This window comes from Lipotes vexillifer, unplaced genomic scaffold (assembly GCF_000442215.2).
Source record: "Lipotes vexillifer unplaced genomic scaffold, Lipotes_vexillifer_v1.1 scaffold1361, whole genome shotgun sequence".
Taxonomy (NCBI): domain Eukaryota; kingdom Metazoa; phylum Chordata; class Mammalia; order Artiodactyla; family Lipotidae; genus Lipotes; species Lipotes vexillifer.
Genome location: NW_006788723.1, coordinates 729214 through 746376, shown reverse-complemented (window position 1 = coordinate 746376; position 17163 = coordinate 729214). Strand labels below are relative to the sequence as shown.

The 17163-nt window shown below is 38.0% G+C and overlaps 1 protein-coding gene across 1 annotated transcript in view; it reads right to left on the bottom strand.

Annotated features, from left to right (window-relative positions):
• Positions 1-5100: 5100 nt before the first annotated feature.
• Positions 5101-17163, bottom strand: part of CUNH5orf34 (chromosome unknown C5orf34 homolog) — a 30335-nt gene continuing 18272 nt past the window's right edge. The window contains exons 7-12 of the mRNA XM_007461750.1: positions 16450-16519; positions 15623-15793; positions 15088-15182; positions 13411-13509; positions 10341-10381; positions 5101-5294 (exon numbers count right to left, since the gene is read on the bottom strand). Of these exons, the coding sequence (XP_007461812.1) occupies positions 5101-5294; positions 10341-10381; positions 13411-13509; positions 15088-15182; positions 15623-15793; positions 16450-16519 (670 nt within the window). The remainder of the gene's footprint in view (positions 5295-10340; positions 10382-13410; positions 13510-15087; positions 15183-15622; positions 15794-16449; positions 16520-17163) is intronic.

The window sequence follows — 17163 nt, the reverse complement described above, 5'->3', positions numbered from 1 at the left end:
CTGACACCTGAATGGATAAAGTCAATGTGTTTAAAGGCTCAGTGCATATAATTTTAAAGTTTATAAAATATTCCTTTGAACCAAAGATAATATCATTATCCACTTAGCTGGATGGGAACTGGGACACAGAAAGCTTAAATTAATGACCAAGCCAGAGAGGTATAGCCCGCAGAGCAATATCCCCCTCCTTCGGTAAGCCGTGGCCTGTAAATTAACCCTAAGAAGAAAGAAGGCCAGTCAGGTGGATGAGTTGTGAGGAGAACATAGGCTGGGCACAGTATACACAGAGGCCTAACAGAAAAGCTCTTCTGCCGCTCAAACTACGCTTCTATATGCATTTAATTGCAAATTTATTGTCAAGTCTCATCCTAGAAAGCAGACAAAAGGTCATTATACACCTAATTGCAAATTGTATGATGTCTCTATAAAGCCATTTCATTACATCCATCTTCTTTTACTCACTAAACAATTTTTGTCATCACTAAATATATTTAAATGTACTCACCTAATGTTTTACTCGATGAGTTCAGATACAAAAAAGGATCGAGTAGCTAATGAAGTGTCACGAGCAAAGTGAAACATGAAAAGATCACTTAAAGTATTTAAATGATGATCCAAATTAAAAGCGATGTGAAAAAGAAAAACTTACTGTTTTCCAAATGTCTATATACTGTAGTAGTCTATGAATAGGAAAAGATACACATAATGGGGCAGCACAAAATGCATTTTAAATGGAAAGTTTAAACAGCTTGCTTGATGAGAGAGGAACAAAAAGCTCACCTGAGCGAACTCAGAGGCAGATCCTTTCAGGCCTAGTCAAGCCTACAGATGCCTGCAGCACTGCCAACATCTGGACTACAACTTCATGAGACCCTGAGCAGAACCATCCAGCTAAGCCTCTTCCAAAAGTTCTGGCCCAAAGGTACAGTGAGATAATAACTGTTTACTGTTTTAAGCCTCTAAGTTTCGGGGTAGAGTAATTTGTTATGCAGCATGGATAGCTAAAACAGTAGCTTCTCTTTTCAAGAAAGGTATAATTACGGTCCCAGAAACACACAGTTCCGACACCTATTCCACTCCAACTACTGGTGCAGATATTTAGAGTAGATTCTGAGTATGAGAAAGTAATTTAGTAGTTGTACTTCCTCTTATTTATTGTCTCTGACTAGAACACCTAAGTGTCCCATTTTTCTTCTCTCTGCTTCCTTTTTCCACTTCCTGCTCCTCCCGCATAAACAGAATGGACTCCAGAACCTCTTAAACTGTAAAATATCTTTATTTTACATATTCACTTTTGTTGGGTAAGTTCATTAATAGCAGTAATTATAATTTTCTTAAACTTGTCATGCATAAAGTTAATGTGCTCAAGGTGTTTAATATTTCATTATACTAATACAGGGGGTAAGCAGGTTAGCAATCCTCAGCCTGTGAACTGAAGATATTATTTGGAATCATTTCTGCCATAACAGCCAGTTACCCAGATCATAAATGTCTCTCTATGACTTGCGGGAGCCATTTTCGGCAATGGCCAAACTCTGCCACGCACCATTCCCATAAGAGTACTATGCCATCAACTATGGGGTCTTCAAAGTATACCTAGTAGTAATCCTCCCTTTCCTTAACTCGACAAACACATACTTAGCCAGTTACTTTACACACTGTTGTGCATTGTTTGTTAATAATCTCTGACGTTATTCCTACCAAAAAAATAAGAGGTAGCAAATTCCCAACAGAAATGTCCTTTTCTGCTTCACCCCTTCTCCCCCCGCAAACCCCATCACAAATATTTACAAAAACCTGAGGAAAAAGCACCGTCTAGAATCTGAAAACTGCCTTTATTATGCTTTACAAATAAGTCCTCTTCAATGAACTGTAGTTGCTGTGAAACAACTACAGTTGTAGTTCTTTTTACTTTCTTTAATGCTATAGTACTCAAAGCAGATGCCAAATCTAATTCAGCTAATTTGCAAAGAAAGGAAACACAAATCTTGCTCACTTTTACGGATACTCTGCGTAACCTGCATATAAAATGTTTCTTTCCTATGACCATTACAAATACATACGATTCTGAATTTCAACAGTCTTAGCAAATTCCCAGTCATTCTTTCCTAAGGTTGGCATGATTCAATAATTTTTAAAATGTCGATTAAGAAAATAGGTGGAAAGCCCTGGCGTCTGCAGGGAAGGGAACAAGTTACAATCTCCACAATCACGCCTCCCGGGAGCCTGGGCGCCTTAAGGGCCCTCGTGGCTGGTAAGGTGGCAATGGGCAACTCTGGCAAGATCGCCGGCAACCCGCCCAGAGCCAGGGAAACGCCAGGGGCGCGAAGCCTAGGCGAGGGCTTGACGCCCATGGGATCTATAAGGCGCGACGAAGCAGGAGGGCCATGCAGGGATCGCGCAGATCCCGGAGACACCGGCCAGTGTCTGTCGAGCACACCCCGCCTGCTCTCGGGTCCCACGCGACTGCCGCCCCTCCACGCCTTCCCCATCGGGAACCTGGATCTTCTAGACTTCAGGTTCAGGCGGTCCCCGCCTCCGGCCTGCCACCTCAGGACGCAGTTTCGCGGCGTCCATACAGTTCCCGCCCCCCCGCCCGGTCCCTCGCGAGGATCAGCCACACCCACCGTCTGCTCCCCCAGCTGAAACAAGCCAGCCGCGCGAACGGCGGCTCCGCCCCTCTACACCCGCTTCCGTCGGTACCATAGAGACGTCGGCCGCGGGCCTGAGCGGCTCCAGCCCGCGACGCAGGCCGAGAGGACGCCGGGATACTAGTTCCACTCTAAGCGGCCAGGAACGCGGCTTGAGGGCTCTTAAGCCGAGCGGTTGGGTACCTCGAGTTCCCCTACCGTCGGGCTCCCCAAAAGGACACATTTGGGACGACGGGTGGGAAGTGAAAAGTGCCTTGTTGGTTCCTCTCTCTCGACCCTGAGGATTCATTCTTGGCTTAGCCGGCGCCGTCCACAGCGCACCCACGCGGCGGCGGGAAGCCGGGGACGCGAATTAACCTCACCGAATATGGGACGCGCGGGCTTCTGCCCAGAGGTGCCGCCGGCTGCCCCGGAGATGTAGAGATGTTTCCGACTTCCTGCATGGGATCCTTTAGGTTGGGCGTAGGAGAGAGTTTTTCACTCCGCAAGACCGGGCGACTTTGCGGACCTGACGCTCCTCTGTGGCGCTCCACCGCCCCCTTGGGGAGATCTTGATAATTACTCTTTGGCGCTATGCGGTATACGTTAGGGGCAGCTTTCTCTTGTGGACAGCAGTGAGAAGGCTAGAACGCTTAATCATGACTACTGAATGCCCAAGAGTAGAAAAAAGAGACAACATAAAGGGTGGCTTGACTCTGATTAACTGGACTGACAAGGTGCAGCTTGTTTAGTGGGTCTGTGGCCAGTTCCCATCCCGACTCCCTGCCTCGGAGTGGTGGCTGCTTTGTGAGCACCAAGGAGACATCGAGCTTGACATGTGGCTTCTAGTAAGCACTGGGCGAAAAGCGGGGGCTCAAAGAGGAAAATTTCTTTCTCCTTCCTACCTGGTTTCTCAAAACAAGTGTTGGCTGTAATGCAGGGGCGGCAATGGGATTATATTAAGTACATAGTTGAAGGAGACCATAGAGAATCCGAATCTTCAATCTCAAGCAAACTTCTAGGTCTTTCACGGAACCTTAAAGTGTGGCTGAGTTTCTGTTACAGAACTTTTCATTGCTTGTCACACTCTTGGTTCTTAGCCAACGGGAAAGACTCAACTGAGGGAGGAAATTATACATATTTTACCTGCACAGCTTAAAAGCTTATTAAAAATATTACTGAACACATTAACCACAATATTGGGTGCTTTTAGTCATGTTAAGAACAAATATTTTCTGTCTGAATGCAGTAACAGTTTGGCATTACCAATATGGCAGCATGGGTGCATTTCTTATAGTCTAGGCTTTCTAGAGTTATTTAGGGACAACATAGGTGGTTTCCTGCAACCAGAACAGAACTTAGTTATTTTCTCTGTGGGCAGTCTGCTGCCCAAAGGGACTATTACACAATACATCCTGAGTGCTCTCAATATGCCAGGCACTATGCTTGGTAATAAGACTATAAAATAACTTTATGGAGCTCAAGTTCTAGTGGAGGATATAGACCACAAAGAAGTTGAATGACTGAAATATGTGCTCTAAAGGAAGTAAACATGGTGATGTAATAGTAACTGGGGGAGGCCCCTCTGAGGCAGGGATATTTGTGCTGAGACCTGAAGGTGGCAGGGAGCCCATTGTGAGCTAAAGAGAGCATTGTGCCCATTCAAATTGCTTACATTACCTCTCCTAACCTACGACACTCTGCTTGCTTTGCTCTCTATTTTTCTCGTTGTTTCCTCTGTTGCTTCTTCTCTTTTATGTGAAGAGACTGGTCTTTTCAAGAAATCATAAGTTAATTTGAACATTTCTGATTATGTCTGGTATAATCTTGAAGTCTTTTTAGATGTATGGTTTTGTTCTTTCCCAAGAGACAGGTGTAATACATAGCACTTTTGGTGAGCTCATTCCTCTTTTGGTTTCATACACTTTGTAGCATAAATCTTTGGAGATGTTCAAAACAAATGAAAATATCTGATACATGAGATAGTCCAGATAAAATTTAGTCTTAGCTAAAGTGCTCGATTCTTAGCTTGAAGCAATATTGCCCACATTAAGGTTTTTCGTTTTGTTTTTTAAGATCTAATTCTCATTTCATGGTTCTACTGAAAAATACTTGGAGTAGAAAGACTAAATAGCAAATGATCAATGTACACAATTCTGCATAAGTACAATGAAAGAAACTTGATTAATAGTGAATGCTCCACAAGACAAAACAGCAACAACTACAGTTTTATAAAATTTTTTCTCAAATCTGAGATAAATTGTTCAAATTTTTAAAATAGCTCTTTATTAATAAAATACATATTTTAAAATTTACAAGTTAGGTAAAATACCTCCAAAGTTAAATGTCATTTCTCATAAAATCATTGTACAGAAGTCATATATAATTTCTTGGCTTCCTAGTAATTTTCTACCAGTCACTTGAAATAACATCCTCAAAGTTTAATAATATATTGTAATAATTCCATATTTCACCTTTTAGAGTTTGATAGAAGACAGTCAATATCCTGAAGGATTTCAGAGGTTTTTTTCAACGCCACGGATACACTCTTTTCATTAACTTCTTTTAGCAAGGTTTCTGAAGATTTTGGTTTACAATGATCCAAAGACTGTTCATTTTTCTTGTTAGAAATCTGGCTTAGGACACCACTGTTCTCCAGTAATACTAAGTTGCTTAGTTAAGGAGCTTTTTCCCCGTATTTTTCATTATAATTGTTTTTAATTCAGAAAGCCTAGCCTTCATATTAAAATATTATTTCTCCATTGGGAGGAAGATCTCTTGGATTCATAATAGAGTTGGGACTTCAGAATTTATCAAGTCTATCCCTTATAAATGAAGAAACTAGTTAAGACTATAAGAGGGGGAAAGGAAAAGAGAGTATGTATGTCTGTATTTGGATGGAAGTTTGGTGACAGGGAGGAAATAAAAGAATTAAAACCTCAGTTAACATTTCTTTAAATGAAGAAGTGATATGGGAATAAAAGGGAACCAAAGTAGGGGTGAGAGGAATACAAACAATCTGTGTAGGGTATTTTTAACTTAAAACATCTAGAGTGAAAAGAATCTGTCCTCTGTTGCAGAGCTACTTTATTATTTGAATAGGATTATGGAGAAATAACAGGATAAAAGGAATTTAGATGAGTGGGATAGGAATGTACGAACAAAAGGCTTAATAAGAAAAAGAAGAGTCCAGTCCAAGCTGGTGATGTAGGAGGTTCCTGAACTCACCTCTTCCCACAAATGTGACACTGAATCTACAGCTACACACGGAGAAATTCTCGCTGTCAGAAATCCAGGAACTACCCGAGTGACTCCTGTACACTGAGTGAATAAGACTATATCCACAATTAAATGGGTAAGAAAGGTTGAGACACACTTTCACTATAAACCCCACCCTTAGCACAATATGGGGGAACTCACAATTCCCAGCTTCTCCCTGCGGAGTAAACAGTTTGCCCCAAGATCTAATGCTCCAACTTTTAAGACTTCTAAGTGTGGGACAGGCCCCTAAAACTCCTAGTTCTGAGCAGACAGAAACACCCATCTCCCAGTCTTTCCCTCAAAGAGGGCTATTTGCATACTTCAAAAGCTGCTACCTGAGGTATGCCTATTTGCATGTTTTAAAAGCTTCTAATTTAGCACGTGTCTAGGGGCTGAATGTGATCCTCCCTGGAGACTCAGGAGGCTGGCAGATGGTATCTCCACATTCTTTCTCTGGCCTACTCAAGGTTGCTGCTATCTCCCTGGAAGGAGCTTATACACAAAAGAAAATGTCAGTGAAATAAAGAGCTGGGTTTTTTTTGCAAAGATAAAATAGACAAACCTTTAGCTAGACTTATCAGAAAAAAGAAAACTCAAATAAAATTAGAAATGAAAGAAGAGAAATCACAACCAATACCACACAATACAAAAGATCATAAGAGACTACTATGAACAATTATAGGCCAAGATATTGGACAACCTAAAAGAAATGGATAGATTCCTAGAAACATACTGAATCCAGGCTGGTTACTAGTAAGGAAATTGAATCAGTAATCAAATACCTCCCAACACAAATGGTTTCATTGGTGAATTCTACTAAATATTTAAACAAGAATTAATACCAATCCTTCTCAAACTCTTCCAAAAAATGGAAGAGGAGAGAATATACTTCAAAACTAATTTTACGAGGCCACGGTTACCCTGACAACCAGAACCAGATAAAGACACTACAAGAAAATTACAGGCCAGTATCTCTGATTAACATAGATGCAAAAGTCCTCAAAAAAACATTAGCAAACCAAATTCAACAATATATTAAAATGGTCATACACCATGATCAAGTGGGATTTATTCCAGGGATACAAGGATGGTTAAACATATGAAAATTAATGTGGTACACCACATTAACAAAATGAAGGATAGAAATCATATGTCAATAGATGCAGAAAAACACTCAACAAACTGGGTATAGAGGGAACGTACCTGAACATAATAAAGGCTATATACGATTAGCCCACAGCTAATATCATATTCAACAGTGAAAAGCTGAAAGCTTTTCTTCTAAAATAAGAAATAAGACAGTAATGCTCACTCTCAACCCCTTTTATTCAATATAGTACTGGAAGTCCCAGCCAGAGCAATTAGACAAAAAAAAAAAAAGAAGAAGAAATAAAAGGCATACAAATCAGAAGGGAAGAAGTAAAGCTGTCTCTATTTGCAGATGATATGATATTATATATAGACTTTGCTAAAGTCTCCACCAAAAACCTGGTAGAATAAACAAATTTAGTAAAGTTGCAGGATACAAAATCAATATAAAAAAATAAGCTGCATTTCTATACATTAATAATGAATTACCTGGGCTTCCCTGGTGGCGCAGTGGTTAAGAATCTGCCTGCCAATGCAGGGTACATGGGTTTGAGCCCTGGTTCGGGAAGATCTCACATGCCGTGGAGAAACTAAGCCCGTGTACCACAACTACTGAGCCTGAGCTCTAGAGCCCATGAACCACAACTACTGAGTGCATGTGCCACAACTACTGAAGCCTGCGTGCCTAGAGCCCATGCTCTGCAACAAGAGAAGCCACTACAGTGAGAAGCTGCACACCGCAACAAAGAGCAGCCCCCGCTTGACACAGCTAGAGAAAGCCTGTGCACAGCAACGAAGACCCAACACAGCCAGAAATAAAAATAAAATAAATTTATAAAAATAAATAATGAATTATCAGGAAAAGAAATTAGGAAAACAATTCCATTTACAATTACATAAAAAAAAAATACCTAGGAATAAATTTAAGCAAAAAGGTGAAAGATCTGTACATTGAAAACTATAAGACATTAGATGAAACAGAATAAGACACAAATAAATGGAAAGATATTCTGTACTCATGAACTGGAAGAATTAATATTGTTAAAATGTCCATACTACGCAAAGCAATCTACAGATTCAATACAATATTCAATGTATTGAACAATACAAAATTCTAATGGCATTTTTCACAGAAATAGAACAAACAGTACTGAAATTTGTATGGAACCAAAAAATACCTCAAATAGCCAAAGCAAACTTGAGAAAGAAGAACAACACTGGAAGTTTTCTGATTTCAAACTACAGTAATCAAAACAGTATGACATTGGCAAAAACCAGAAATACAGATCAATGGAACAGAATAAAGAGTCCAGAAATAAAGTCACGTATGTCTGTAATGGTCAATTAATTTACAACAAACAGTCAAAAATATACAATGGAGAAAGGATAGACTCTTCAATAAACGACGTTGGGAAAACTGGACCTCTACCTTACACCATACACAAAAACCAACTCAAAATGGATTAAAGACTTGAATGTAAGACCTGAGACCATAAAACCCCTAGAAGAAAACATAGGGTGTAATAAACTCCTTGACATCAGTCTTGGCAATGACTTTTTGACACCAAAAGCAAAGAAAACAAAAGCAAAAATAAACAAGCAGTACTTGTCAAACTAAAAAGCTTTTGCACAGCAAAGGACACCTTCAACAAAATGAAAAGGCAACCTATGGAATGGAAGAAAATATTGCAAATTATATTTCTGATAAGAGGTTAATATCCAAGATATTCAAACAACTCATACAACTCAATAGCAAAAAAAAAAAAAAAATTAAAAAATGAGCAGAGGAACTGAATAGGTACTTTTCCAAAGACATACAGATGGCCAACAGGTACATGAAAAGGTGCTCAACATCACTAATCATCATGGGAAATGCAAATCAAAACCAATGAGATATCACCTCACACCTGTTAGAATGGCTATCATCAAAAAGATAAGACATAACAAGTGTTGGTAAGGATATGGAGAAAAGAGAACCCTTGTGTACCTTGGTAGAAATATAAATTAGTACAGCCACTGTGGAAAACAATATGGAAGTTTCCTCAAAAAATTACAAATAGAACTACCATATGATCCAGCAATCTTATTTCTGGGTATATATCCAAAAGAAAGGAAAACAGTCGGGGCTTCCCTGGTGGCGCAGTGGTTGAGAGTCCACCTGCCGATGCAGGGGACACAGGTTTGCATCCTGGTCTGGGAAGATCCCACATGCCGCGGAGCAGCTGGGCCCGTGAGCCATGGCCGCTGAGCCTGCGTGTCTGGAGCCTGTGTTCCGCAACGGGAGAGGCCACAACAGTGAGAGGCCCACGTACCGCAAAAAAAAAAAAAAAGAAATGAAAACAGTCTATTGAAGAGATAGCTGTACTCTTATGTTCACTGCAGCATTTTTCACAATAGCCAAGATATGGAGACAACCTAAGTGTCCACTTTTGGATGAATGGATAAAGAAGATGTGGTACATATACATACACATAATGGAATACTACTCAGCCATGAGAAAGAAGGAAATTCTGACATTTGCAACAACACGGATGGACCTTGAGGGCATTTTGCTAAGTCAACTAAGCTAGACAGAGAAAGACAAATACATGGTGTCACTCATATGTGGAATTTTTTAAAAAGTCAAACTCATGGAAACAGAATGTAGACTGGTAGTTGCCAGGGGCTGGGGGTGGGGAAAGAGGGAGAGGTTGGGAAAAGCATATGAACTTTCAGCTATAAGATGAATAAGGTCTGAGGATCTAATGTATAACATGGTGACTGTAGCTGATAACACTGTGTTGTATGACTGAGATTTGTTGGGAGGGTGGAAATCAGATGTTCTCACCACCACCTCCCCCGGGAGGGGTGGTGAGATAGAGGAGAGGAGGAAGATAGATATGTGAAGTGATATATGTGTTAATTAACAAGATAGGGTGATCCTTTCACAATGTGTATGTGTGTCAGGTCACTATGATATACTATTTAAGTATCTTATAATTTTTTCAATTACACCTCAATAAAGCTGAAATTTTTTACAAATAATAGTATATAAAAATCCTACAAATTTAAAAAAAGAAAGAAGTCAGAGATAGTTCTCAGTTATAATTTAGAATATAATTATATAAGTGTGAAAGTCTCCATAGGATATCTTAACCCCAGTTCACTGTCCTTTGCTGAGTTAAACCCAATGAAAAGTACAAATGCTAACATGATGTACCTCCTATAGACAAGATACATCTTAAATTACAATCTTAAATATTATTCAATAAAGCTCTGTAATATATAAGTATGGATTAATATAAAGTACAGAGTCATGAATTAAGCCTACAATGGAAAGGGAGAAATTATGCAGGACAATACATTCTGTTTAAAGGATACAGTTAAACTTCTGTATCTTTTCAAGTTCAGAAGCCACAGACCTGTGGAAAAAAAAAACCTCATGCTAGTTGTCTGATTCTTTTTTATCCACAATATTTCAAATAAGCATACTTAACTTTTTTTCATAAAGGTTAGAATTTTTGACATAAGAACCTAGAGGTTAAGAATTCTCTTTATACTGGCTTTATTTAGCAACAAATCACCATGACTCAACTGATGCTTACTGAATGCCTTTCATGAGTAAGGCAAGTGAATAAAAGTCCTCCACCTCCAGGACTTTTGAATTAAGTATTGAGGTTTGAAGGTAATGAGTCTTCCTGCTACAACTCAGTACTGACGTGGCATATCTTCTACTTTCCTCCTCAAGGTTTACTAAAACTTTAAAAACCTACTAAAATCTCATCACTTCTATGAAAGAAATACTCTCTCCTTTGAATTCCTACAGCAGTGTGTTAATTAATCATAAACTTCTTTGTAATGCTTTCTCTTGAACTATTTAATTTTCTGATCTTCATACCTAGATAGTTTCTTTGGAGGAGAAGGGATCTTACACATATAGTTAAGACCTCATTTATATGGAACTCTTAGGGAATGGATGGTCTCCAGGGCCAACTTTTTATACGACTGAATTAGGTGTCAAAACATAATAACTACTTTCTATTAAATTTCTTCTGGAATAGACTACCATTTCATTGTTTTCTTAAGCACAGTATACTAAACATTCTCTTCTTGACTTGAAGGGTTAATATATGAACATTAGCCCTTACCATGTTCCACAGAAACAGATATCGGGGCAACTGGTGTAGGATAGAAGGCTAAATGTACACAAATCCAGAAGAACCTCTTATGTGTGTGTTCTTTGTGTTTTCCCTCATCACTAGATGAAATATGAGCAGTGGCACACAACTAGAAAATAGTGTAACTGGACTAGCTCTGCAAAATTAATGAGGACATTCATGCTAAAACATCTCTTTATTCAAGTCACTAGAAAAGTCTTTTCACAGCTCACAATAGGGTATACGACTTGTCTGCTTTACTGGCAGACAATGGACCATACACAATGGACCACATGCACCTCATCAGCCTGCTCTCTTTCCTTGTACTCCAGCCTATGAACAGAGAATAAAAGAGATCTTTCATCATTTTAAGCATCTGTAGTAAAAACCTGGATGTGACTTACTCCAAAACCCGCCAACTCTTCATCATTGCAAAACACACTCCCCCCGCCTTTTTTAAACATGAGACACATTTTCTGGGTACACCCAGAACCATACAAACTACCTTTAATGCTGTCACTCATATGATAAACCAACGTCTTATGAAATATCTCCTGTACTATTTTTTGACAGGCATGCCTATTAAAAAGTTGAACGAGTAAGCTAATAATATAAGGTGAGTTGGAAATAAAATATTGAAATACAATTTAGGTAGCTGTATATTATGTTTATAGCTGAAATACAATTTAGGTAGCTGTTTATTATGTGATCTCTTCTCTCCCTTCAACCTATCCACTTTGACAAGAAAACAAGAATCATCTGATTCTTGTGGAGATGTCTTAGGCTTTGGGAGGGGAATGGAGCTGTTCAAGTGCTGTATCTCCCCTCCCCACTCCTCAATTCCTTTGTCTCCCCTCCGCTCCGCATTGCTTCCACCCATAGCTGCTTTCACCAATCTGTACTTCTCTTACCCCCTCACTTCTCAGTTTGTCTTGACAGTTATCCTCTTCTAAGCTTTCATATAAAAAGGCTAGCATTTTACAAACTTTGCCAGCTGAGCAATGATGAAGTAACCAATTTTATAGCCATGTACAATTTCCCTTTCTTCCCAACTATGTTTTTTGCTAGCTATTAAGGCAACTTTTCTGCTCCCAAATTGTAGCTGAAGAGAGAGACCTGGAAAGCTGAATCCTTAAGATATCTGGATATTCAAATAGCATCTACTGATTTGATTGTACCTCTTTCTCTAAGTAACTTAGGAAAAGGTGATAAGAATCAAGCTTATTGTTTATATATTTTTTCACCATGCACCATGCACTAAGACACCTTACAGCTTACTTTATTCTTTTTATTTATTTATTTGGCTGTGCCAGGTCTTAGTTGTGGCATGCAGGATCTTTAGTTGCAGCATGTGGGCTCTTAGTTACGGCATGTGGGATCTAGTTCCCTGACCAGGGATCCAATCTGGGCCCCCTGCATTGAGAGTTCGGAGTCTTAACAGCTGGACCACCAGGTAAGTCCTCTTACAACTTACTTTAATTTAAAGCTTCCTAAATTGTTCCTGATATCCTTCTTTTCCAATATAATCAGATTATACTCTTGCAGTGACACTAACCTTCCTAAGGCTCTTTCTTCCTGTCATTTTTCCATATAGGAACTTGTAATTCTATGAAGTCTGAATTCCTCTATTGATTACAAGGTCTATTCCTATCCATCAAAGTCACACTACACCCAAGCAGGTGTCTGCTCCATAAAAACTAACTTCTTACTATCTCCACAAGCTAAAATACCCTTTTTTACCTCTGCCCTTGCTTCCTCCCTAAAATGTCTTAATTTCCCTAAATATTCCTTCAGAGCCCAGTTCTAGTACCCTACACACTGAAAGGCACACAGGAGGGACTGAAATCTTGCTTTATTTGTTGATTTATCAATTAATTTGGGGGAGGCAATTAATATAATAGAAATTATTTAAAAATCAGCTTTTTCTGAAAGCTTGTTATGTTAATCGACATTTTATGTCCTTTAATATTACTAAGGTTAAAAAATATATATCCTCTAAATTTTTCCATAAAGTTTTCAGGATGAATTTATTACACTAAAGGAGTCACCCATTTTGATATGAAGTTTTCAAATCTTCAGATGAAATATACTATGATGAAATGTAATAAATGAGATATCCAATTAAAGATAAATTATTTTCAAGATTTAAGCTATCAAAACACCATAGGAGTTAAATATATTTAACTAAGAGAAAGTTTTTTTGGGAAAAAGCATCAGTTTACCTTTTAACATTTTAATTTTTGAGGATTACTTGGCTCTTCTACACAGATTAAGTTTAAAATAAATACAAATACCAGTTTTCTTCCGAAACAGGAGATGAAGGATGTATAGGCATTTCTTTCTGACTAGTCTGGGTCAGTCTTCTGCACCATGATATTACTGTTGTCACATATCTAGATTGAATACATTAAGACAGATATTTGAAAAATGAATTTGTAGAATATTTATAAAAGCATTTAAAAATTGGAAAAATCGTTAAGATGGTTTGGGAAAAAAGAATAAAGAAAAAATTCTAAAGTAGGGCAATTTTTAAATTGTTTTCATTGGAAAAAGAAAAAGCAAGTTTTTCTCATTCATCAGGAATAAAATGATTTACTCACATATATGATTAATAAAGATGAGATTTAAGAATCAGAACACAGGTTAACACTTGGATTTCATTCAAAGTTCTAATACCTAAATTCTCCTTTTAGTTTTTCAAAGTAAAATGAATTTCATTAAATTTTATCATGAAAATGCCTTTACACACAAGGCTAAGTGAGCATTTGCTTTCTAAAATTTAAACCAGAACACACCTGTTAATGCACACACACACATCCAGAATTACATATAACTCATCAAACACACAAAACAAGTATCAAGTTCAATAAAATGAATGATTTGGAGTGACTGGCTGAAATAAATAGTTAATGTTTGCTAAACAAACACTATCTTTTTTGTTTGTTTGTTTGTTTGTTGCTGTATGCAGGCCTCTCACTGTTGTGGCCTCTCCTGTTGCGGAGCACAGGCTCTGGACGTGCAGGCTCAGCGGCCATGGCTCACGGGCCCAGCCGCTCCACGGCATGTGGGATCTTCCCGGACTGGGGCACGAACCCGTGTCTCCTGCATCAGCAGGCGGACTCTCAACCACTGCGCCACCAGGGAAGCCCAACAGACACTATCTTTTGAGGCAAATTATTCAAACTAGCAATGAATGTTAGAGCATTTAAACCAAAATGCAATAACTCCCAACAGAAAAATAAATTCAAGAGGTAAAAAAAGCAATTGTTTTGTGAACATCCTCAAGTAAAATCACTAACATGTCAAGAACATCACAAAGAGAATGATTATTATAACAAATTACATAAGCCAAAAGAGAAAAAGCATATTCATAAAAAGCTGATTTCAAGAATCTTCTCCATTTTAAGAATAATCGTTAGCTAGTTTGTTTTATTTCACTTTACAGAAATAATACATACGTTTAGTTATTTGTGGCTGTAAGCCTTAGTTTAAATTGGTTAGGGGATTAATTAGTTAACTAGTTAACACAGCTGACCACAGTCCAACCTCCACAGCAAGCCAGTTATATCTATAACACATTTCTTTTGAAAAATCACTAGAATACAAATGGAAATGATTAAAGCTGGCCTGATCTATTTAGTTATGCTAGAGACCAATATAACTGTAAACCCTGAAACCTGCTGAGGAATTTCCTGGAGGTCCAGTGGTTAAGACTCCACGCTTCCACTATAGGGGGCGCAAGTTCGATCTCCAGTCGGGGAACTAAGATCCCACAAGCCACACGGTATGGCCAAAAAAACAAAAACAAAAACAATGCAGCTACTGAAACCCGCTGAAATGACTTTATGCATTTTCCATATGGAAAAACTAAAAATATATACAACATTTAAATCATGTTTTTATGCTTCCTCTCTGTCTAAAAGGAAGTTGTTTATTAACATGAAATTATTTTTTTAATTGCTTTCCAGTACCTTTCATATGGTCCAGGGTGTTGAATCTGAATTAACTGATTTTGTCCATCAGGAAAAGTTAACTTACACCAACCTAAATTGAGACCTCGATTTACCTTAAGAAGCAAGGAGGAAAGGAAAGTTTTAATATTCTAGAACTGAAAAACAAAACCTTCTTTTTAATTAATTTTCAGTAAAAAAAAAAAAAAAAAAAAAAAAAAGAAGTAGATGAATCATTAAAACTTTATTTTGACTAACTTAAAAGTTTTATTTTACATGGGATATGGGTATTATTTAACCACCACCCTTATATAGATAATTATCAAAAGAACAAAAATACTAGTCCCTCTCTCTATAATGAGTTACCTTTATAAAAATGACGATTTGTCACACCTTTCTGATTTCTGCTAGGAAATCCAATGAGATCAGTAAAGCCTCTTGACGGATTTTATACTTCAAAAAATAGAGATACTGTGGTACTTCATTTTCTTTGTACTATTTCCACAGATTAAAAATAAATAAATAAAAAACAGATTTCAGCCTGAAGTATAATTACCTGCCTCTTTTCAATAAGAGAGCTGAAATTCCAATTCAGGGTTAGAGTAATGCCATCTAAAAAGACAGCATGTACTTTGTCATCGGAGTATGCAAGAAATCTTCCCACATTGGGTATGAACGATTCTCTCAAAAGCAAAGGCAGTATATTGCTATCATTTATCTCAGGTACCTAAAACAAGAAAATAAAAATAGCAGGAGAGAGAGTTATCCACTAATAAGATTGAAATGATTAATGAACACTGAGGCAACTTCAGATTCTCATTCAGAAGTTGAATATTGTAGAACCCTTATGGATGTTTTAACTTTTGCAGAAGTGGCTACCCAAAAGAGTCTATTGTAAGCAGATTAAGTACTAATACCTTTGGAAAGTCACCATTCTGCTGAACTTTACATAGAAAATAGACAAAGATTAGGAACTACAGCAACATATAGGTTTATAACCAAAGCAGTATAGATACAGAAATCAAGGTCTGAGAATCACTTCCTCCAAGTCAGCATTAAAAAAATTTACTTTTACAGTAATGGAAATAGAATGAATACTGTAATGTTTCAAAATAACTATGTTTTCACATACTTCAAATCCAATCAATTCCCCTGCCCTCCCCCTCTAAGAAAAAAGAAACAACAAATTATATACAGTAAAAGTATAACATAAAAGCCGAGTTTTGCAGTGTTTATCTATTAAATGGATTTTTAAAATAAACCAGTATTAATATTACAAAGACTTTCTCACATGACTTAGATGAAAGTAATTTGAACTTATATGTATGTATACAAATAATAAAGCAATTAAAAATATCTTGCTTTTAGAATAATTTAAGATACCATTTTCCAGCAGCATATATGATAGTTATGGCTTAAAGAAAGCTTCATCTTGGCACAATGCTGAAGAATTCTGTCAACAAGAAAAATACTATTTAAACGTTTGCAAATAATGTCATTTTCCAATTCTAGCAGCCCATTCTCACTGCTAAACAACATTTTAGGCAAGTAACTCACTTCCACAAAAATACGTTTGGACCTCTTTCTCCCTTAAGCCCCTAGAAGGGGACTGCTACTGTTGCTTCCCTTTGTGCTAATCTTACATAGTTAAGGTTATTCCTCTAATTTTTAGCAATGAAATGACTCCAAATGGAGAGGATTTTCAGAATTTGCTCCTTTTTAAGAAGTGACAGATTCACAGCACCTGAAAGGTTTAGCATAGTCTAAGAGTGGTGGGGATGTGAATCAACTGTCCCTAGAAAATCAAATGACCAGTTCTGCTCCTTCAAATCTACTTTAGAAGTTGCTTAAACGTAAGTTTATAAAACAAATAATTTAATTCAACAATCCACTTTCATTCCTCTTGGTGCCACAGACTGATTAATGAATTAAAAAACATATGAACCGGGCTTCCCTGGTGGCACAGTGGTTGAGAGTCCGCCTGCAGATGCAGGGGACACAGGTTCGTGCCCCGGTCCGGGAAGATCCCACATGCCGCGGAGTGGCTGGGCCCGTGAGCCATGGCCGCTGAGCCTGCGCGTCCGGAGCCTGTGCTCC